Here is a 23,727-nt window from a genome sequence, read left to right on the forward strand (position 1 = left end):
TCCTTGCAAGTGTTTCCTCCGATATGGGGACCTCCGGAGATCATGGCTACCCGTCCATTAGGCCGAGGCGGTAGCCCGAGAATATGCTGGGTATCACCTGTGGGAGCAGCTGGAGGCAAGGCTCCTGCTGTACCCCCTGGCGTTCCCGGAGGCATACCCCCGGCCACCTGTCCTGGATTAAGGTGGGGCAACCTATTTTTGATCCACTCATAGAGGTGGCCCAAGCGGATCAGATTCTCAATCTCGTCTTTGAGATTCTTACACTCATTGGTGCTATGACCAATGTCGTTGTGATACTCGCATCTTTTATTCGGATCTCTCCGGGAGCTATCTTTGTACAATGGCTGGGGTCTCCGGTAGTGCGTATTTCGCCTAGTGGCGAAGTACACACGTTCCTGAGAGTCCGTGAGCTCTGCGTATTTTGCGTATTTTGTACAATGGCTGGATTCCTGCTTGGAGAAGCGCAAGCTGTTGTCCGTCATCGACCTTCTTGGTCTTCGAGGCTTCCTCTCGGCACCTCTTGATGTAATTCTTCAAGGTCTCGGTGGGCAGTTGCTTGATGTTGGTCAGGGCACTAACCTCCAAGTTAACCTTCCTGGCGGCGACAAACTGTCTCCGGAAGTTGGTTTGGAGTTTGTTCCAACAACCCACGGATCCTGGTTCCAGCTTTTTGAACCATTCCTCCGCTGATCTGCTCAAAGTGAGGGGGAAACACAAACATTTGGCGTCATTGCTGACCCGCATGACTGTCATGACACGGTTGAACCGTGACAAGTGATCACTGGGGTCGGAGTTCCCAGTATATGCCGCCATTTCGGGCATCTTGAAGTTTTTAGGGAGCTCCGCCTCCAGGATATGCTTGGCACATGGCTCCCGATCCTCACTGTCCGAGTCGGAGTCATCTCCCTTCTGCCTCCGAGAGACTCGAGCAATATCTTTTCGAAGTATGGCAAGTTCCGCCATGATCCCTTCGTTTACAGTACCCGAAGAGACCACGGGCCTGTATCTTTTTTGGTCAAGATGATCCCGGAGGTCACCTTGATTCCCATTGATTTGATTTCTCAGATCAATGGGAGGACATCTCTGTCCTCTTCTTCCTCTACCCCCTGGTTCCTGGTGCACAGAAACGCTTTTCCGATCCCCTCGATCCTGAGGGCCAAGACTCCCTCTTTGGAGCTTGCCCCTCTGCGGACCTTTCCCTTTAGGGAAATCTGAGCGGACCCTTCGCGGATCCTGCACCTTTTTCTTTCGCCCAGGGGTAGAAGTAGGGTTTTTTGTTTGGTTTTCCTCAGCAGGGTGCCTTATAGGGCTAGGTTCCCTAGGTCTTTGCTGCTGGGAATTAGGCGAGGACGTCGCTGGTTCCCCGTCGAGCCCAGCGGCCATTGCCTTGGGATGCACGTGAATACCAGCAGCTTCCATGGCTTTCTGCATGGCTAACATCACTTCCTGCATTTTTTGATTTTGCGCTTTCTGAGCTTCGATCTCAGCTTCATGATCGATAGCTTTTTGTCTAAGGAGCACCAACTCTGAGTAACTTCCTCCGTCGTAGGCATACTCGTCGAGGTTTTCCTCGTAGTTCTCGTCGGGAACTATTTCTTCTTCTTCCCCGGACTCCTCTGCTGCTCTTGAGGCTACATCTTCCTCATTTGGATCTTGAGCATCTTCCAGAGGGCGAGGGTGACGTGTACTTCTTGTCTCCACCATTGTTGTGGAGTCAAATGCTTGTTATGTAGTAGCTTTCCTCAGCTCTCAATGAAAGCACCAAAATGTTGACCGAGGTTTTCGGCAACTATTAAAATATGATTATAATAAAGAGCTGTAAGAAAGTGAGACGAAGATTTTTACGTGGTTGGGGCGTTAACGAGCCTTAGTCCACGAGTCTCTGTTATTAATGGATGTAATTAATACAGATTCCACACTTGAGAGAAGGTCTTTCTCATAAATACAGAGAATGTTCTTGGTGAGTATTTTCTCTTCTTGCTCTTTTGCAAACCAAGATTCTCGACCCCATTAAATGAGCTTTGAGGGGGTATTTATAGTGTTTTGGTGGGGTAATCCCTAGAATTGTTCTTACACATGTATCTGTAAGTATCCATAAAGTTGGGCATTTCCAATGAATATACCATGGGTGATGCATGGTCAAATCCCTAGGTGCTGTAGGGTTTTTATGAAGAATGTCCTTTTTGCCTTGTGATTGACGTGACTCTTCGCAGAGTAGCCGTCGCTAGACTTAAATGATCATTACTGTAGCGCTGCTGTTTGGGGGTTGTGCCGTCAGACTTTATTGCGTGTTACAGTCCCAACACGCTTCCTCCCATGCAGCATTAAATGCGACTTGATTGCTCGGGAGAGGCCTGACACATCCTGGAGAGCCTTCACGCTATGCAAGCTTCCTGGAGTACCTTGTACTCCGGGTGCCTCCTCCGGGACCCATGCTAACAGCGCTTCCTTGTGGCGCACAAAGACTTAACAAATATTTACAAGTTATCTGATCCACGTGTCCCCTCTCGACTGATCCACGTATTTTGGGCGAATTCAGGAGCAACATATATAAATCATCGTAATTTTCTAATTTTTACTCATCTTTTTATTCCTTATTTAATTTATATATGTATTAAAAAAAAAACTCTAAACAGAAAAGTCAATAATATATAAAAAAAACTCTAAACATAAAATAAAAGGGGAATAAAAATAATTTTATATTAACATTCTTAAACTAAAATAAGTTTGTTACATAAATATTTCAACAATATAAAAATATAATACATAATAATTTTGTATTCTTACAACAAACATGAACAATAATAATAAAAATTGTATACAAACTATCTATACAACAACAATAAAAATAAAAAAAAAATTTACAATTGAGTCTATTTTTCTATGTTAGTAAAGTCACATCATTGAATCATGAAGTTGTTTATCTGATTTTTGTGAAACCTGCATAATTTTTAGCACAATAAATAACAAATAAATAATCATCCATATACATATATAATGAAAACTTTAAATATGTATTTAATTGTTACCAGAAATGTTGTTGGCCATGCAATAGATGCTCCAACAACTTCACCAATTGTCTTGCATTGTCCATATGGTCTAATTAATTCCTCGTCGGGGTTGATACAAACTTGAACAAGAACTTCAGAATAATGATCTCCGAGCTCTTTTCCTCCAACTTCTTTTGATGAATCTTTACTAACAACTAGACCAATAGCAATTGTTTCAGGATCAGCAGTAACACTCTTAAGATTAACCATTTCACCAACCTACACAATAAATTATGACATAAAAATACACAAAAATTAATAAATTCATTAATAAAAAACATTAATATTTAAGTAATAACTAAACTATATAATAATAATAATATTTACCTCAACAATTGGAATATCATATGCTGAAGATGAAAACCACAACTGACGTCGAGATTCCTTGTTATGTGACATACAAGGTTTGTTGGCCTACATATATAACAACATATCAGTAACATAATTTATTGGTTAATAATTTTTTTGAATCATTTGAAAAATTAAAACGTAACCAGTTGTGAAGAAGTGTCATTGTCATTGTAATTAAGAGCCTGCACATAATATGTTCAGTTTTAAGTACCGAAAAATATATAATAATAATAAAAACTAAAGAGATATTATTAAAAAAAAAATAGAGAGATTAAAGCTCTAACCATGTCAGGTATAATAGATGTGTCATTTGCATTGTAATTTTGCTTGTTGGCTTGAACTTGAGATCTTAATTCTTTCAATTCAGCTTCTAGAGTTTGTATATACTTCTTTTGGTTTCCTTTCTTGGTGGATTTGTTTTCCCATACGTCAGATGGGCAAACACCAAAACCGTACATACGGACTGATCCGTATTTTTCTTTACCCATTACTTCAGAGAAAGTGTCATTCATACCCTTTTCCTTTGATACATCTTCATTCAACTCTTGTTTCTCTTGTAATTGTACCTATCATTAATATAAATTATGCAGTAATAAAACAACAAGCTAGGCATTAATTAAAAAATATTCGATCATACCATTACTTCTTTCGTTGTATCAGTTACACTCTTATCTTTTTTGTATAGCAGACGTTAAACATAGCAGCACGTGTTGGTGTACTTCCACCATTCTCTTTCTACAAATAAATATTTAGTTGTAATTAAATATTAATCAAAGTATGCATACTTACGAAGCAATGTTCAATCTATATGCTGAAATAATTTTGTAGTTTACCTGCGCTGCTCTAATTTGTGCAAAACTTTTTGTGCCAGTTGTATGGTTGTATTTCTTTTGACCACGACTAGCTTTGTTTGTAGCACTTATTTTCTAAAACAATATATAAAATTGCATTTAATAAATATTAAATTAGTGAAATATGAAAAAAAAAATAATATACTCAATTAAATATTAAAAGAAAAAATACCTTTGCATCGTCTGTTGCCCAATATTTTATTAATTACTCCCATTGCCCAGCATATACTCTTTTGTCCTTATATTTTTTTTGCTCCTCAAAAGATAAAGTTTCCGAATAATAAGTTCTCTTAAGATAAGCTTTCCAATTTTTAAGTTCCTTACCACAAGACCGCATAGTCCAATTTTCTGCCAGAGGAGGAATATCAAATTTTTCCTAGAAATTTTAAAGCATGCATTAGCAATCTTAAATATACTAAATAGAAATTTCAAAATTAATTCAACTACTGATCTAAAATGCTAAAAAAATCATTTGAAAAAACAATAATTTTTTACCTGTATGATTTTCCACATTCTATCTTTGTATTTGTCAGGTACCTTATGCCAACTTTTGTAGTTAATTGGAGCATTTTTTCCATCTCGTACTAATGTCCCAATAAAATTTGTAAGCTTACTTGCGTTTTTATCATGTGGTTGCCCAAATTCATTACATGTGATTTGCATCTTTGTACCATCATGATTACCCCAAATGTCACGCATTTGTGTTGGACCTCTACCATTCTTTTTACCATTATTATTTGTCAACAAATCTGTAAATGAATCTACACAATCTTCATCTTGTTCAGCCAATCTATATTGCATATATCTATCCATACCTGCAGACAAAATTCTGTAGAATAGTTATAAATCTTTCATAATTATTCAAATAAACAATAAAATTCTTTCTACTACTTTTAAAATCATAAAATTCTTTAATGCTCATTGAAATGAAAAAAAAAAAAATAAAGTCTTCCAGAGCAAAATCATAGAAAAAGTAATTACAAAAAGGATGCTAAACAAAAATTACTTAAAACTTCCCTCATAAGAAATATTAATTTATAAGAATTAATGTTGTGTTTTTATAAAATTAAAGACTCAACAAAATAAACATAAAAATAATGAATATATGTAAAATAAATGACTTTAATCCAAAAGCAAAGATAGTGAGCCACACTATACAGTCTATAATAAAAAATTGCTATTAACAAGTAAAAAAATATAAAAACATAGAAATATGGCTTAACTACAGTTGATCTCAAGAAAGAGTTCTTCTGTGCAAATCAAATCAAAACAAAACAAGTTTTTATTTTCTTTTCCTTGTTCATATCATATCATAAATAAAAAGTTTAAAAAAGAAAAAGGAAAAATTGTAAACAAAGAATGTTTGTTAGCCATAAATGGGAAGCAAACTAATAAATTAATTATTGCTGCTTTGACCATTTTACCTACCATTTTGGTAAAAACATCATAGTTATTGGTTCATTCAGTAGATTGATCAGAAAATTCTATTAATGGGAATTGAGTGTTAGGTACGTAGTAGGTGACAAATACTATGAGACTAAACTATTACTAATTTTGATTAAGGAGTGTTGGGTTCTTTGTTCTAGTAGTTCACATCAGTTTGAGAGTAAACTAAAAATGAGAAATGGCCATATATATAACAAATAATCTTAGTCCCAGTTCATATTCTTTTGTTTTCAATTTTGCCAGAGATGAAATTATGTATATATACATATGTATTCTTAGTAGTAATCTCATAAAAGGAATAATATTAATATAGTAATAACTATAAAAGAGTCTAAACCTTTCTTTTTGAATTTGCTGTATTCAGAGTTTGATATCAAATTCAGAGATTATCCACAAGACCCACAATTGTAAACCAAAAGCAAAATCAGTGATGTTCAGCTTCAAAAGCTAGAAAAAAGAAATTCAAATCAAATGGTTAGATTTCAAAATGTGAATCTCAGGAAAATAATAAAAATAAAAATCAAAATCAAAGATTAAAAATATCAGATGAGAGGAGCCCATTTGTGTGTGTGAGAGAGACAGTTCTCAAATTTATGAGAATGATAGTTTTGGTGAAAAAGGAAAATTGAAATATTTGGGCGGGTAGAATCCCACTTCTTTTCCATTTTCATTTTGGTTTTTTTTTTTTTAAAAAAAAAAAATTATGTGTTTTTGAACGCTTCCTATTCCTATTTTTATGCTATTATTAGATTTTTTATGTTTGGTATCTTATTTGAAATACATATATATTTATATATTTAATAAAATTAAACATATCTTTACTGTTAACTCCCAAAAAAAAATATATATATAAAAAATAAAACCTTCACGTTAACTCCTAATATATATATATATATATATATATATAAAAATAAAATCTTATGAAACTAATCCTCCTAAAAAAACTCTCAGGTTAACTCTAAAAACAATAAACAAAAAATAAAAGTTTACGATGGTAAGCTAATTCCCAAAAAAAAATTGTAATTTTGATCCGAATGAAACTAATTCTCTTGAGAAATCGAGTCTGTATATAAAATCGATCTCGATTATAATTCGATTATAATTTGAGTTGTCGATTGGAGTTTCAGCTGCTATTCTGGATTGTTATTAGAGTCGTCGATTGAAGTTTCTACTTTCTTGATGATTTTAACACCGTAAATGGAGATCAGAGTATGACCACATCCATGTTTCTTATGTAACAAGTGACTTAATGTTTCTTTTCAACTACTAATGTTCCTCTTTTGATATGGTGCATCACAGATGTCGAAGAAAACATCCTTCACTGTAGCAAAATAAAATATACAAAGAAACTACACTATCACCAAGACCACAAGTAAGTATGATCTTTTTTTTTCTTTCCTGATAATTCAATCACATAAATCTTTCATTTGTTGTTGTTCCTTCATATAACTAAACATAACTAAACAAGTACATTTTTTTTGGAAGAACTTTTTTGAAATTATTTGATCGTATCAAGATTGCATTTTTTTTGGAAGAACTATTTATGTAAGCCAATATATACAAAGCTTGTATATAGAACATACAAGTGTATATGTATCTTTTGGAGTTTTCGGTCAAAAGGGGAAAAGAAAAATAAGAATTATTTGATCGTATCAAGATTGCCTTTTCTTATAACTTCCATATATATTTTATGATACTAAGAATGTGGATCTTTATTATGAATTGAGTTATATTGATGGTTTATATGACTATTTAGTATTATTGCTTTTAATATATTTTATTAACATTAATTTTTATTTCTTAAAATTTTACATAATATATTATTTTTTTTTTTCATTTTTTCAATATATATTACACAATTATATATTCTTTTATCTTCAAATTATTATTATTCTTTTTATAAGTATCATTTTATATTGACTTTTGTTTTAAAATTACATATGACATTTGAAAAAAAAAACCATAACCATAACTAAAATCTAAAATAAAACTAAGTATACGTGGTTTGGCACGTAATATCTCCCTAGTTAATTTTTAAAAATATGTGATATTTTACATTTTAAATCTTATAAAGGTTTTTTTTAAAAAAAGTGATGAGTATTTAATTTACAATTTAATAAGATATTTTACTTTTAAAAAATCTTTTTTTTTTAAAAAAAAAAAAATCAAACGTGAAAAGGTTATATATATATATACTAGTTAAAAAATAGGTAAAAGTTATTGAGCTGTTTACGCCCCTGATTCCTTCGATCTTGTGCAAGATATTTCTACAGCTGCAGGAGGTGACGACAAGAATGTTATTGAGCTTTATGCTCCTGATATCTATTACCTTGGATGTTGTGCAAGGTATTTCTTGAATTATTCATCTTTAATGTAATTTCCCAAGTAGTATTTTGTTATCCCAATCCAACTTTTTGTAATTTAAGAATATCTCTAATAAAGTCTTGAAGTCTTGAAATAGTGATGCAATTAAGAATTTGACGAGAGATAATGAAATTATCTCGGCATTGGATTTAACTGGTATATTATAAATGGATAAAACAAATACAGTAGTTTGAGAGATAATAAAGTCTTGGTCTTGAAATGTGGCTTAGACTTAAGAATTTGAGAGATAATGGAATTAACGGCATTGTATTACTAATACAGTAGTTTGTTTTTTTGTTTTATCTATTTATAATATACTTAAGGATATGATAATTTAATTTGTTTCTCTGAATATCTGTGATACTCGCACCAGGCATGTATGACTTCTTAAATAGTGATTTTTTTTATAGAATATTCCAAAGTGATTAAAAGACTACTACTAAAGGGAAAAGAAATTTAAAAGCAGCGTGGAGAGAAGTCATATCTTACCTTTTACAAAGGTGGCATTATTTCTTCCAAATAAACAAATTATACAACGCTAAAATACTATATTCCTCCCCACCATCATCCACATCAGGTTTAATCTCTTTTTTCTTTATTAGTTTAATGATTTTGGGTTTTATTTACTCTAAATTCTTTAAAATCTTATTTTTGATTATTTTTTTTTATTAAATTAGTTGAGACCAATAGTTATTTAATAGTGCAAATTTACAAAATTAATTTACCAAGCTACTAAACATTTTTTTTGTTAATTTTTTTAATTTAAGCTAAAATCTTCATTGACTTCCACATTGTAACTTTCCAAAATCACAAATTCGAGCTGCTAATTGATATTTTAAGTAAATTTACAAATCTGAGCTACTAATTAAGATATTTACAAATCTGAGCTACTAACTGATATTTTTAGTACATTTAGCTCAATTTGTTAACTAATCTAAAAAATAGAGTAATGAAGAGTGATCTTACATATTAGGCAACAATGTTGATTATGAAAATTCGGGATAGATGCTTAACAGAAAATCCTCTAAAGTGTATTTTTTATTGACTTTTTCAAAAAAACTTGCCATAATAATTATTGAAAGGAATAAGTAAGTATTATCTACATTGAATTGTCTAATAATTATATTGGACTTAATTATGAAAGTGAATGGGTTTAAGTTACTATGAATAAGTATTCAAAGTGTAAATTACTTGATTTTTTTATTCTTTTCAAAATACTTATGTTTGACCTAGTATATATACATATGTTTGTTTTTTATTTTTCCAAACAAACTAATTTTTTGGATTTTAAATAGGTATTGATAAAAAATTTCAAAAGCTAAAGATATGGATAAGAGTTGGATGAAGCAATCTAGATTGAGTGATTCATATCAACAAGGAGTTAATTTATATTATGGTTCATTTGGTGATACACTTAGCATATGAGGCGAGAATTGCTGGACCATCAGTTTATCGTTGCATGTACCCTGTTGAAAGGTAATATATATTGATTTTTATTTTATTTAATTGTGAAAAGTTTCAATATTGCTTTTAATGTTCATATGAATAATTGCAGGTACTTATCTAAGTTGAAGTCATACGTTCGAAACAAAAGTAAACCAGAAGGTTGTATAGCTGAAGGATATTTAGCTAATGAATGCTTGACATTTTGCTCACGATATATGGAAGGTGTAGAGACAAAAATTAATCGTAAGCCTAGAAATTATAGTAATCCAAATCCAGATAGAGAAAGGCTGCCTATTTTCCAAACGACGGGTCGAAATTTGGGAAAAATAGTTTCTGAGACTTTAGACGAGGATACCAAAACTAAGGCACATCGATATGTATTATTTAATTGTAATGTCGTAGACTCATTTATTGAGTAAGTATTATTTATTATATCTCTAATAATAAAAAATATTGAAGCATTAAGTAAGCATGTCTAATGCTTATTAATTTTGTAGGGATCATCGCAATATCATTGCACAACAAAATCCTCGTCAAAGAGTAATGACCTTAGATCGGATTCATAGCGAGACATTTCCTTCCTGGTTTGCACAAAAGGTAAGGTTATTTTCAATTCTTAATTTTTTGTATTAACTTAAGGAGTTCACAAACATATTGAGTGTAGTAATTTATTTATTACAATTTTTTTTTTGTCAAATTAGGCAGAAGAATTATATGATAATCAAGATAATCGACTTTCTGAAGATCTATATTATCTGGCTAAAGGACCAAACAATATTTTCAATCGATTTAAAAGATATTTAATAAATGGTTTTCGGTTTCATATAAAAAAAATCGAAGAGAAATTAAAAACTCAAAATAGTGGAGTTATTGTGACTGCCAAGACTCAAAGTTTTTCAAGTAGTAGGGATCCGAATCCTATTTTTGGAGATGTTACATTCTTTGGGATATTAACAGATATTATCGAACTAGATTATTGTTCAGGGAATCGTGTTGTGTTATTTAAGTGTGATTGGATTTCGAGTAGTGGTATTAAAAAAGAGAAAGATTGCACAAGAGTCAACCTTACAAAATTGATGCGTGAAGATGAGCCATTTATACTAGCTTCTCAAGCAGAACAAGTAATGTATGTGGAAGATCTCAAACACGAAGGATGACATGTTTCTTTAAAAATAAATCCTAGAGATTATTATAATATGAGCGTGCAATCACATAACGAGAATGTGGAGTCTTATTTGCAAACTGAAGTTTGCGGTGCATCTCTCGATGTTGACAGTGAAGATATTAGTTTGGTTAGGAAAGATATGCCAGATATAACTGTTGATACATCCGTGTCATTTGATGCAAATGATATGGATGAAGAAGCTTAGTGATTTAGGTATTTTATTATTATTATTAGTAGTAGTAGTAGTATTATGAGTACTTTATTTATAAATTTTATTTATCTTAATTCTTTTGTTATGGAGATCAATTTTATTTATTTAAAAACTTTTATTATGATACAATATTTATATTTATTAAGTTATTTTTCATCTACGTCTACAAAATTAATTAAATTTAAACTTTTTTCTTTATAAATTTGTACAATAATATAATTTCAAATAATAAATTAAAATTAAAAATTCCACTAATTTTTTTTACTAGTAACACTTTTGAAATGTCACTAAAAGTACTTAATTAAATGGCACTTCAAAATGTCACTAAATCTAATATTTGGTGTCATTTTTATAAATGCCACTATTAATTTATTCTTGTTACATTTTTAAAAATGTTACACTAAATTTAAATATTGACAATTAATGACACTTTTTACAAAATGTCACTAAAATATATCAATAGTTACACTTTAAAAAAAATGTCACTAATTAAAATGTCATTTATTCTCATTATAGTTACATTTTTTAACAAATGTCATTAAAACATCATTATTGTGACATTTTTTTAAAAAATGCCACTAATAAAAATGTCACTAAACCTGATTTTTGGTGTAGTGTCTATCACTCTTTGAATTTCATTAGAAAATGTATAAGACCACCCCTCATGTATACATTTATTTCTATTTAACCAAAGATAATATATTGAAGCAGCAAGAGTGGCCTAAGTAATATCATCCTTGGTTCTCCCACTCTTAATCAATATCAGATATAGCCAATTAGTAGAATGTAAGGGCCAAATTTTAAGGGAAATTTACAAAAATACTGTAACTTTTATAAAAATACTGTCACATGGAAATTTTTTTAAAAATACTGTGTTTTCCGGTAAAACTCAAAGCAGAACAACTCAAAACAACAGTAGAACAACTACAAAATATCAGTAGAACACCAGTGAAAACTTTACACAGTATACTGCAGTATGAAACTTATAAAAAAATACAGTAAAAAAGTAAAAAATACCGTTTGGCAATATTTTTGTAAAAAAATTAACAAAAGTTAGTATACCATGTAAATTTTCCAACTCTAAACCCAAGCCAGCTAAACGCTTCATTCACAACAAAAACTGAGAATGAGCCATCAAAGAAAAAATGATTGTGACTTTCAGGACTTAAACCACACATATGATGGCACTCACTGGTAACAGCAATAACACATAAACGGATCCTTGTAACATTTTAGAAATCTAATTATAATTAATTAAGACATATTTTATAAAAAAAAATAGATAATAAGGCTACAATAGGTTAGGGAATTTCTTCATAAATAATTTACAAAACGTATTTTGTTACTTATGGAAATTTTATTAAAATATTTAAGTAACATATATGCTATTAATGAAATAAATTTAATATTTATTAATTTTTTTTTTTACATAACTAACAAAAAATAAAATAAAATATTGTTATTTTATGTCTCTAATAATAAAATAAAAAATAATAATTTTAGAAGAAGAAGAAAAAAAATTGTATGTAAAAAGATATGTATAATTTTATTTTAAATTATATTCTCCTTACATATAAAATAAAATATACATTTGATTTATTAAATTTTAAAATATATTTGTATCATTTATAGTAAATTTTCAAATTATTATATTTTTACATTAAAATATTAATTGTATATGTAATTTTTTTAAAAAATATATATATAAATATGTGTGAATTGGAATGAATTAGTTACTTTTTTGTGTCAAACAACATCCAATCCGCACAAGTACGAATTTTGAATTTTTCAATCCAATCCAATCCAATCTGCACAAGTGCAGATATCCGCACTTTGCGGATTGGATTGGATTAGATTGAGTATTTTATAAACACCCCTACTTAGAATGTCTTTTTTTTTTTAATCTAAAAACTAAAAAAGAGTTTAAAGAAGCTAAGTCATCATAAAAGTAGAGATAAAAAACTAAAATAATATAATATTAGGAAATTTATTTTAGGGCTAAGCATAAAATTTAGAAAAAAAAATCGTTTAAACCGACCTACCGAACAGTGTTGGAACTGAAACCGGTGAAACCAAGAATCGAAAAAACCGCTAACAATTAAAACTGCCACTGAACAGTCGATTTTTTTGGGTAGTGAACCAATCGAAAAAATCGAAACCGACCATTATACATATATATATTAATTTATTAAGTTTTTTTTTTTACTTTATGTATTGTAGTTATTGATAATATATTATTATTTTATTAATATTAAAGTTGAAAGAATAAGATAATTAGTTTTTGAACATTAATTTGTATGATTGTGATTGTAGAATGTAAAATAATGTACTTATAAAATAAATTTGATCATATTTTAAAGAAAAAAAAAGTTCGAATTTGGCAATTTAAACCGATCAAACCGAGGTTCAAAGTTGGTTTTAAGATAGGTTCTAAATTGGTCGGTCGGTTTTTGAATTGCACCAATCCAGACCGAAAACCGAATTTTAGATTTTTATATAGAAAAAAACCGACCAAATCAATCAATGCTCAACTCTAATTTTTTTAGCATTTTAATTCGAAAAAAAATATTTTTTTTCACTTTTTTTTTTGTCATTGTACACTATCACTTTCTGCTTCCTCTTCTTCCTTTTTCCTTAGCAAAAAAAAAAAAAAATATAATAATAATAAGCAAAAAAATCATGATACCAATGTCCACACTGTACCAAGTACCAAGCATGAATTTATGAACTCAGTTATACTCTCCTTGATAATAATATTCTTAACAACTTTCAACTTTGCATACTTGGGTAATGATCATCTTCCACCACCACCACCACCACCACCACATAGTCTTATTAGACTTTTACAATCAGCTAAGCTAAAACTTATACAAGAGAACAATCCTCATTCTTTTCACCTTTTATTGTCTCTCCATATAACCAGCAGTATATAACATAGCAAAACATAAAAAAAAAAAAAAAAAAAAAACATACTTATATTAAGCCACTTTGATTGTTACGTAAGTTTTAAAAATGTGTGTAGATTGTAATGTGTTTTACATTTTCATGTATGAAATGAAGTACTCTCTTATTTAAAAAAGCCTACACTAATACTTACTTCGCAACCAAAACCACAAAATAACATAATTTGAGAAGACAAAGGAGAAAGCTTGTCTTCCTCAATAAATTATTGAGCCTTGTTTTGCAAAATGTAAAGCAGACAAATCTGAATTTCTATAACTGAGACATCAGGGGCTTTTATTTGTGTATCTATGGCGATGATTACGCAACCGGCTTCAACACATACATTTTGCAGCCATGAGAATTCACTGTAGCCGTTATGCTTCCAGTGAAATGATTCTTCAGTGTCTTATGCTGGAAGAAGAAGATATTTGTTAGAATTAAGATACCTTCCAAAGATTTTATGAGGCCTATTATATTTATCATAATAATCTACATACCTCCCAGACATCTCTTGCTTCTACAACACTTTGTAGTGGGATTCCAATGTCATCCCATTGAGCTGTGATCGAATTAGGCTGAGGACCGCGGTTGAGTAGAACTACAACTACCCTGTAGCCTGACAGGGGCCCTGCCCAAATCTGTTGGAGATACATTGAAACATAATCTCATTTGACCTCCTAAGGAGGAGTAGAATAAATTTTAAGAGAAAGCTTTTGATGACATTACCTCTTGATCCCCTTCCATTCTGACCTTTTTGGCTTGAACACCAAGTGAATCTATTGTGGGAATTGGCATAGTGTCAAATAGTCAAACAGTTAATGCAGAGTGAGATCAATCAGTGGGAAGAGTACAACTACAATTACCTTGGTTTACAGCAATGACCTCTTTATTGGCAATGATCTCCATTGTGTCTTTTGTCATGTTCCTCACATCACAACCAATAAGAAGGGGAGCCTGAAGAGGATGATGTATATGTGACTAGCTGAAGAGAAAAATCTATAGAAATGAAAGTTGGTACTAATATACCTTGGAAATGGCCCATAGGCTGAAATGGACTATGTATTCATCTTTAGTCATTCCTCCATTTCCTACCTCAAGCATGTCAGGATCTGTGTAGCCAAAATTAAAAGTTAGCAAGAAGCCATTTCAAGAATTTGGTACCAAGAAAAATCAAACTGACCATTCCAACCACCAGGCCTAGCAAGCTCTGCATATACTTCATTCATGTCTGCTCTTGTGACCATACTGGTAAAGGAAGAAAGGCAAAAGGAATGAATTGGCAATTTTCAATAGGAAGTAAGGTTGCATTTGGTTGGGAGGAATGAAACATAGGAATAAGAATGAGAATGAAAATAAGAAGAAGAATGGAATGGAATGGAATAAAATTTAAAACACATAAAATATGTTAAAAAGATTATTAATTTTTTTCTCGTCTTTCATTGAAATGGACTTCCTTTCCATTTTGAAGAAAAATAGTCAGTCCATCAAAATGGCAGTAAACATATTCCATAGGAATACCATTCCAATACTTTAAAATGCAACCAAACAAAAGAATGAAATGAAAATTGATTTATTTCTATTTCATTCCATTTCATCACTTCCAACCAAGCGCAATCTAAGAGTTCAAGTGAAAGCTTAAAAACCTTTCCCAAGTATCTAAAATGTCATTTGTAGTCCTCCAGCTATTTCCCACCTTAGCACCCCATAGAGCTGGATGCAAATCTCCCCTAACAAAAGACAAAATAAAAATAAATATAACTAGACAATACAAACACAAACACAAGCCATATATCTTAACTACTGAGATTACCATTCACAGAGGGAAAAGAAGATTGGTCGGCCAGCTTTCATTAGAGCTCGGGTCATCACAGGGTACCTACATGAACAAAAAGCATAAGGAAAAATAAATGTGATAAAAAAGTACAAAAGAGAAAAATCTTAGACACTTGAATGAGGAAGATAACTATAAATTGACAGCAGAAGCAGCATACCTAACAGTCGGTTTAGATGCATCATTGTAACAGTTATCGTACTTCAAATAATCGATGCCCTGCAAAGACAATGCATAAAATCAGGACCAGGAAGAAAATACTTTATGTTGAAATATACAACTAGAATTCAAACCCAAGAAGCAAAGGTTTTGGCATCATGCTCCTCATGACCAAGTGAACCAGGCATAGTTTTGCTACAAGTAAAGTACCTGCGAAGTATACGTGGATGAAGCATTAGCCTACATAGGATATGATTATACTTTCCAATTAGTATATGTTTGTGTTGAGGTATGTGAAGTAATTTTACCCTGCATCTGAATAGATACCCAACTTTAGACCTTTGCTATGAACATAGTCTGCAAGAGCTTTAATACCAGAAGGAAATGTTGACTTCTTAGGCACGAGAGAACCCTGAAAATGAAAATATTTTATTTAGTCCATTCATATTGAATAGTTCTAAAAACTGAACTTTTCTTATGGTTTATATGAAATTATACCTTGTTGTCACGAGCTATTTCGGCCCAACAATCATCTGAAAATAGTGAGAAATGTTGGTTGCATCAGATACATTGTCCTTAATATTAGGAGGCGAGAGTCAAAAAATTATAGAAAAAGGAAATTCTTGTTCTAATGAAGATAGAATGAAAGGTGCAGGAGTACATGCCTATATTAACATAGGTATATCCTAGTTTAGAAAGACCAGTAGAAACCATAGCATCAGCTGTAAAACCAGGTAAAACCAAAAATGTTATTAACTACATGATATATAAAATAAGCAACTCAGACACAAACACATTAGTTTTTGTATCAATATTAAGCTTTGGCTTCTATGCCTTATTACTAGTGCTTCACTAACCTGTTTCTTTGATCATTTTCTCATCAATATTGCAGCTAAAGTGATTCCAACTGTTCCATCTGTTTAAAGAAAATTAAATGAATAAATAAGCAATACCAATTTCTTAACTGCACAAGTGCTCCAAATTTTCTACATAAAACTTCAGCACAAAGATTACCAAGGTGTAAAAATAAGAAAGGAAGAAAAAAAAGGTAAGCATGAGGAACAGTCAGAAGGAAATATTCTCAAGAAGTCCAATCATAACAACTAGGCAGAAAATATCAAGTAGTAATGGAACATAATAAGAAAAATAAAAATCATGGTTTGTATGCTTTTGCCAATTCATTGTCATTTCTTATAAGGCAACCAATACCACCCTACTCCACCTGTTAGCTTTGTTGGTCAAAGAAATTTACAAACAGGTTTAAGACAAAACTTCATACTAGTCAGAGATGGACCAATATAATTGAAATGATAACATTTTCTTGTTAGTAGTACAATGCTAAAATAAAGGAATATATAGCATTATAATTAAAGAAAATCAAATGACCATGTTAGGGACTTTTCTTCTCATTTCTTGTGCTATTTTCCTAGTAGTTTAGAACAACTAAGATGGTACTCAAAAAGGGACGGCCTTCTTGCTATAAGCACATGGAGTCTTCTAACTGCACATTCTTTCAATAAACACACTCCTTTCCCAAAGTTTATTTTAACTATTCAGAAAGGGAAGTTAGAAACCTTAGGTGATCAAATTCTATCACAGACAAAAACAACTAATTTTTCAAAAATCAGACAAACCATTCTCAGAGTGTGAAACCCAAAAGTTAAGCAAATAAATAAATAAATCATAAGTCAATTTAATGCTAAGCAAGAAAAAGTTGTAAGAAGGGGTTGATAAGGGTCGTGTTCTTTACCCCATGGGAGGAGTCCTAGCAAGACCATTAGCTAGCAAGTTTCTTCTGTAGTGTTCTTCAACATCAATACGATCCATTCTTGCAGTCGATGAAGTCACAACAAGTGAGAATATCAACAAATGAAGTATCATCATTGCAACCATTTTGATCTTTGGAGCTCCTTCACCAGAACACTCAGTTTGATAGTCTCTCTCTGTAACTGTACTCACACTCTTGTCTGCTTCCTCTGACCAAATAAAACGGTATCAATAAATTAGATAAGGTCTAGTTGTCTACTCTATTGCAGAGATAAGTAAGTGGTCAGTCAAACTATGTATTTTGGGGATTTTAATTCCAACTCTAAATATTTGTAAAAGTATCCATCTTATGATTTTATATAATATATAAATTTGAATCAATTTTTTTTATTTATACTTTTATAATTGATTTTTTATTTATTTATGAAAATAAAAATAACAAAATTTTAAAATAAAACAACTTTTATAAAATAAAAACAGAATAATTTCAAAATAGAAACAATATAACCTTAAAATAAAAATAATATTTTATAAAAATAAAAAAAATCTAAAAAAATCATAAAAATAATAAAAAAAATACAGTACACATAGTACCATCTTATATTCACAAAAAATATACAACAAAATAAAAATCAAACATATTTTAAATATTAAGACACAAAAAAATTATATATGATTTAAAAAATATATATATAAAAAAATATAATAAAATAATTATTATTAAAAATAAAATAAAACAATAAAAAAATATTAGAGATAATTTTTTAAAACTAAATTAAGTTTATTTTTTATAATATTAGAATATAATCATAATTTTAGTTTACTTTGTTTTGGGTTATTTTCTTGAGGAAATTCCTTTTTTTTTATTTGATTAGAACTAGTCTCAAGGGTCCACTTCTCTACATCTCACAAACTTTTTACATTGTTTTTAATAAGTACAATGTCATTAACATAAAGAACTAGGACTACCACTACATTACCTTTAATGTATTTGTATACACGTAATTCACTTTTATTTTGTTCGAAGTTATACTCTTTAATGGTCTTATTAAAGGTGATATTTCAAGATCTAGAGACTTGCTTCAATGCATAAATGAATTTAAGCAACTTGTACACCTTTCGATCTTCCCCTGGTAACACATACCCTTCTGGTTGTTCCATATAAATGACTTCATTAAGATTGTCATTTAGAAAAGCAGTTTTGACGTCCATTTGCCATATCTCATAGTCATAAGTGGCAGCTATGGAAAAAAGAATGAGAATAGATTAGACATTGCCACAGGAGAAAAGGTTTCATCAAAATCGACGCATTCTTGTTGTGTAGCATTTGGCTACAAGTCTAGCTTTAAAAGTCTCTACCTTCCCTTCAACATTTCTCTTCTTCTTGAAATCCACTTACACCCTATAGGCATAATATCCTCAGGTGGAGTTTCATATTCCTAGACTTTATTGGTATGCATAGATCCATTTCTTGATCCATGGCATTGTTCTACTTATCTGAGTTAGGGTCTTCCATTGCTTCTTTGTAAGTCAATGGATTGTCCTTGTCTATGTTAGAGATAAGAACATGTGATTCATGTTCATAGAGGACAGGTTGTCTCACAATCCTCCCACTACGACGATGTACCGGGGTTTTCTTTTTAGGAATCGTGGTTGTTGACCGAGGTTTTCGGCAACCAATAAAATATTATAAAGTTAGAGAGCTATAAGAAAATTAGAGAAGGATTTTTACGTGGTTGGGGCGTTAATGAGCCTTAGTCCTCGAGTCTTTGCTATTTATGGATGTCTTTAATACAGAGAATGTATTTGGGGAGTGTTTCACTCTTATAAATACAGAGAATGTTCTTAGTGAGTATTTACTCTACTTGCTCATATGCAGCCCAAGATTCTCGATCCCATTTAATGAGCTTTGAGGGGGTATTTATAGTTGTTGCTCATAATTTCGCCCAAAATACGTGGACCGGTCGAGAGGGGACACATGGATCAGATAACTTGGAAAGATTTGCTAAGTCTTTTTATGCCACCAGGAAGCGCTATTAGCATGGGTCCCGGAGGAGACACCCGGAGTACAAGGTACTCCAGGAAGCTAGTATAGCATGAGGGCTCTCCGGGATGTGTCAGGTCTCTCCCGAGAAATCAAGTCGCATTTAATCTTTGCATGGGAGGAAGCGTGTTGGGGTTGTAACACGCAATAAAGTGCGACGGCACAACCCCGAACGGCGGCGCTACGGTAATGATCATTTAAGTCCCCAGCGACGGCTACTGCGAAGAGTCACGTCGATCATAAGACAAAAAGGACATTCTCCATAAAAACCCTACGGCACCTAGGGATTTGACCATGCATCACCCATGGTATATTCATCGGAAATGCTGACTTTATGGATACTTACAGACACATGTGGAAGAACAATTCTAGGGATTACCCCACCAAAACACTATAAATACCCCCTCAAAGCTCATTTAATGGGGTCGAGAATCTTGGTTGCAAAAGAGCGAAGAGAACAAACTCACCAAGAACATTCTCTGTATTTAAGATAAAAACATTCTCTCAAGTGTAGAATACGTATTAAATACATCCATTAATAGCAGTGGCTCGTGGACTAAGGCTCATTAACGCTGACCACGTAAAAAGTCTTCATCTCACTTTCTTCTGACTCCTTATCATAATTATATTTTAATAGTTATAGAAAACCTCGGTCAACATTTTGGTGCTTTCATTGAGGAGCATTTGAGAAAGGCTGCTTCACAACAAGCATTTAACTTCACGACAATGGTGGAGACAAGAGCTACACGTCATCCTCGCCTGCAGAAGACGCTCGAGATCCCCGATGAGGAAGATGTAGCCTCGAGGGCGAGAGGAGAGGAGTCAGGAAGAAGAAGAAGAAATAGTTCACGATGAGAACTATGAGGAACACCTCGACGAGTATGCCTATGACGGAGGAAGCTACTCGGAGGCGGGTGCTCCTTAGACAAAAAGCTATCGATCATGAAGGCGAGATCGAAGCTCGAAAAGCGCAAAATCAAAAAATGCGGGAAGTGATGCTAGCCATGCGAGAAAGCCATGGAGGCGGTGGTATTCACGTGCATCCCGAGGCGATGGCCGTTTGGACTCGACGGGGAGCCAACAACGTCTTCGCCTAATTCCCGGCGGCAAAGGCCTAGGGAACCCTGGCCACATAAAGGCACCTGTGAGGAAAACCAAACAAAAAACCCTACTTGCCTGGTCGGAAGAAAAAGGCGCGAGGATCAGCGAAGGTCGCTCGGATTTCCACACAAGGGAAAGGTCGCGGAGGGGCAAGCCCCGAAGAGGAGTCTTGGCCCTCGGGATCGAGGGGACCGGAAAAGCGTTTCCGTGCACCGGGAACCGGGGGGTAGAGGAAGAAGAGGACGGAGATGTCCACCCATTGATGCGAGAAATCAAATCAATGGGAATCAAGGTGACCTCCGGGATCACCTTGACCAAAAAAGATACGAACGTAGTCTCCTCGGGTGCCAAAACGAAGGGATTATGGCGGAACTTACCATACTTCGAAAAGATATTGCTCGAGTCTCCGGAGGCGGAGGGAGATGACTCCGACTCGGACGGTGAGGATCGGGAGCCTTGTGCCAAACATATCCTGGAGGCGGAGCTCACAAAAACTTTAAAATGCCGAAATGGCGGCATATGCGGGAACTCAGGCCCGGTGATCACTTGTCACGGTTCAGCGGGTCATGGCAGGTCATGCGGGTCGACGATGACGCCAAATGCTTATGCTTCCCCCTCGGCTGCGGCGGATCGGCGAGAGGAATGGTTCAAGAAATTGGAACCGGGATCGGTGGGTTGTTGGAACAAACTCCAAACCAACTTCGGAGACAATTTATGTCGGCACGGGGAAGGTCAACTTGGAGGTTAGTGCCTTGACCAACATCAAGCAGCGCCCACGAGACCTTGAAGAATTACATCGAGAGGTTCGAGAGGAAGCCTCGAAGACCAAGAAGGTCGACGACGGACAACGGCTTGCGCTTCTCCCAGCGGGGAATCGCGCTTTGGGACTCCCGCCACGGAACGAATTACGGCAAGAAGGCGGCGCTAGCCTTCGGGACTTCCCGAAGCGAGTCCAAAAATATATTAACCTCGAAGAAGCCCGGATCGTGGCTTACGGAGGCTATTATCCCAACGGGATAGCGGGATACATGCCGGGAGTATCGCCTCTCGGGTCTTGTCCGGGCCGCGACTCCCCAGGTAAGTGGCATATAGTTCTCTGCTACTCCGGATACGACGGGGCCAGGCTTTGGCCCCGGCATCTTCCCATTACGGCAGCCGTCGGGGGTGAATGGACGGGCTCCTTCACAAGCGCCCATTGTTAGCTTAACGGAGGCCTACCCGAGGGTCGAGGAGCAAAAGGTCTTCCAAGGCGGCACCCGAACGGGAGAGAAGCGCCAAAAGAAGGAATACACACCCCAATACACCCGGTACACGAGCTCACGGACTCTCGGGAACGTGTATATTTTGCCACAAGGCGGAATACGCACTACGGAGACCACGGCCATTGTACAAAGACGGCTCCGGAGAGATCGAGTAAAAGGTGCGAGTACCACAACGACATTGGTCACAACACCAATGAGTGTAAAAATCTCAAAGACGAGATTGAGAATTTGATCCGTTTGGGCCACCTGCGAGTGGATCAAAAATAGGTTGCCCCCACCTTAATCCGGGGCGAGGTGGCGGGGGTATGCCTTCGGGAACACCGGGGGTACGGCGGGGAGTATTGCCTCCGGACTGCTCCGTAGGTGACACCCGGCATATGCCGGACTACGCCCGGCCTAATGGACGGGTAGCCATGATCTCCGGAGGTCCCCATATCGGAGGAAACACTCGCGAGGAGCGAAAGAGATATGCGAGGCCGCAGACACGGTGAGGTGTGGGAGGTCACTCAACTCCGGCTCAAAGGCCTCGGCTAATGGACCAACCCATAACGTTCACGGAAGAAGACGCCAAGACGGTGCGTTTTCCTCACCACGACCGGCGAGTCGCCAGAGACCCCCATCGCAAATAAAGTGGTGGCTAGGGTCACGATTGACAATGGAAGTTCGTGAACTTGCTCTTCAAAGAAGCCTTCCTTTGCGATAGGGTTGACCAGGCGGGACCTCTCTCCTAGTGGATCGCGGCTCACGGGGTTTAACGGGACAACGGCTAATCCCGATGGGAAAAGTCGGGCTCCCCGATTTTGTGCCGGATACCCCCAAAGCACATTCAAGTATTGCACCTTCGTGGTGGTAGAGCGTCCAACGGCCTACAACGCAATCTTAGGCGCGTAGGCCCTCGTCGACTTTGGTGCAATTACTTCAATCGACACCTATGCCTAAAATTCCCTACCCGGGAAGCGAGGAGTCGGAACGGTGAGGGGAAATCAAGGAGAGGCCGAGGCAATGTTACAATGTTGCCACCCAACTTGCACCCGGTACTTATGGTCGGGGGGCCCCACGGAACGAGAGAAGGCTGAAGAGGACGAGTTGGATCCTCGCATAGGGTCGAAAGGGTCGTAGAACCAATGGAGGACGTCGAAGAAATACCGGTGTGCGACGACGACTCCACTAAAGTACTCGGATAGGTAAAAGCACGGATCCGGAGGAAAAAGATAAAATAATAAAAACAACTGAAGGGCGCCATCGACATTTTCGCATGGCGCCAGAGCATGGCCGGCATCGGCCCTCATGTCATTACCCATGTACTCGACGTCAACCGGACATGCCCACTTATGCGAGAGACGCAGCTCGACTCGGTGAAAGCGAGCCTTAGAGAAGAGGTGGACAAACTTTTGTCCAATAGCATGATCGCGACGTATACTATCCGGAATGGCTGGCCAATCGGTCTGTGCCACCGAGACGGGACTTGGCGGGTTTGTATAGATTTCACGGATCTAAACAAAGCTGCCCGAGGCACTTTCTTGCCCCGGGATCGACCGGATGGTAGACGCCACGTCACGGATTTAAGGCTACATTGTCTTTCATGGATGCTTATCTTGGGTACAACCAAATAAAAATGCATACGGCGGACGAGTGCACTAGCTTCGGGGCCAAAAGGCAAGGGGGTATGCGTACCTAGTCATGCCTTTCGGACGAAACGCGGAGCAACTGTCGAAGAATGGTTAACCGGATGTTTA

The 23,727-nt window shown here is 34.9% G+C and overlaps 2 protein-coding genes across 2 annotated transcripts; both read right to left on the bottom strand.

Annotated features, from left to right (window-relative positions):
• Positions 1–2,895: 2,895 nt before the first annotated feature.
• On the bottom strand, positions 2,896–5,065 carry LOC133031291 (uncharacterized). The gene is made up of 8 exons (XM_061104770.1): positions 4,748–5,065; positions 4,482–4,628; positions 4,235–4,327; positions 3,686–3,967; positions 3,545–3,583; positions 3,378–3,464; positions 3,030–3,269; positions 2,896–2,940 (listed from the first exon to the last, which is right to left on the bottom strand). Exons 1-8 carry the CDS (start codon positions 5,063–5,065, stop codon positions 2,896–2,898), a joined length of 1,251 nt encoding a protein of 416 aa, XP_060960753.1.
• An 8,792-nt stretch (positions 5,066–13,857) lies between these two features.
• LOC115723292 (alpha-galactosidase 1) lies at positions 13,858–17,911 on the bottom strand. Its single transcript, XM_030652732.2, has 15 exons — positions 17,568–17,911; positions 16,675–16,733; positions 16,483–16,539; positions 16,316–16,350; positions 16,126–16,229; positions 15,952–16,027; positions 15,819–15,877; positions 15,638–15,703; positions 15,471–15,554; positions 15,008–15,072; positions 14,854–14,936; positions 14,691–14,781; positions 14,554–14,603; positions 14,325–14,465; positions 13,858–14,238 (listed from the first exon to the last, which is right to left on the bottom strand). Exons 1-15 carry the CDS (start codon positions 17,708–17,710, stop codon positions 14,146–14,148), a joined length of 1,206 nt encoding a protein of 401 aa, XP_030508592.1. The 5' UTR covers positions 17,711–17,911; the 3' UTR covers positions 13,858–14,145.
• Between the last annotated feature and the right edge of the window lie 5,816 nt (positions 17,912–23,727).

The sequence above is a fragment of the Cannabis sativa genome, chromosome 9 (genome assembly GCF_029168945.1).
Source record: "Cannabis sativa cultivar Pink pepper isolate KNU-18-1 chromosome 9, ASM2916894v1, whole genome shotgun sequence".
NCBI lineage: Eukaryota > Viridiplantae > Streptophyta > Magnoliopsida > Rosales > Cannabaceae > Cannabis > Cannabis sativa.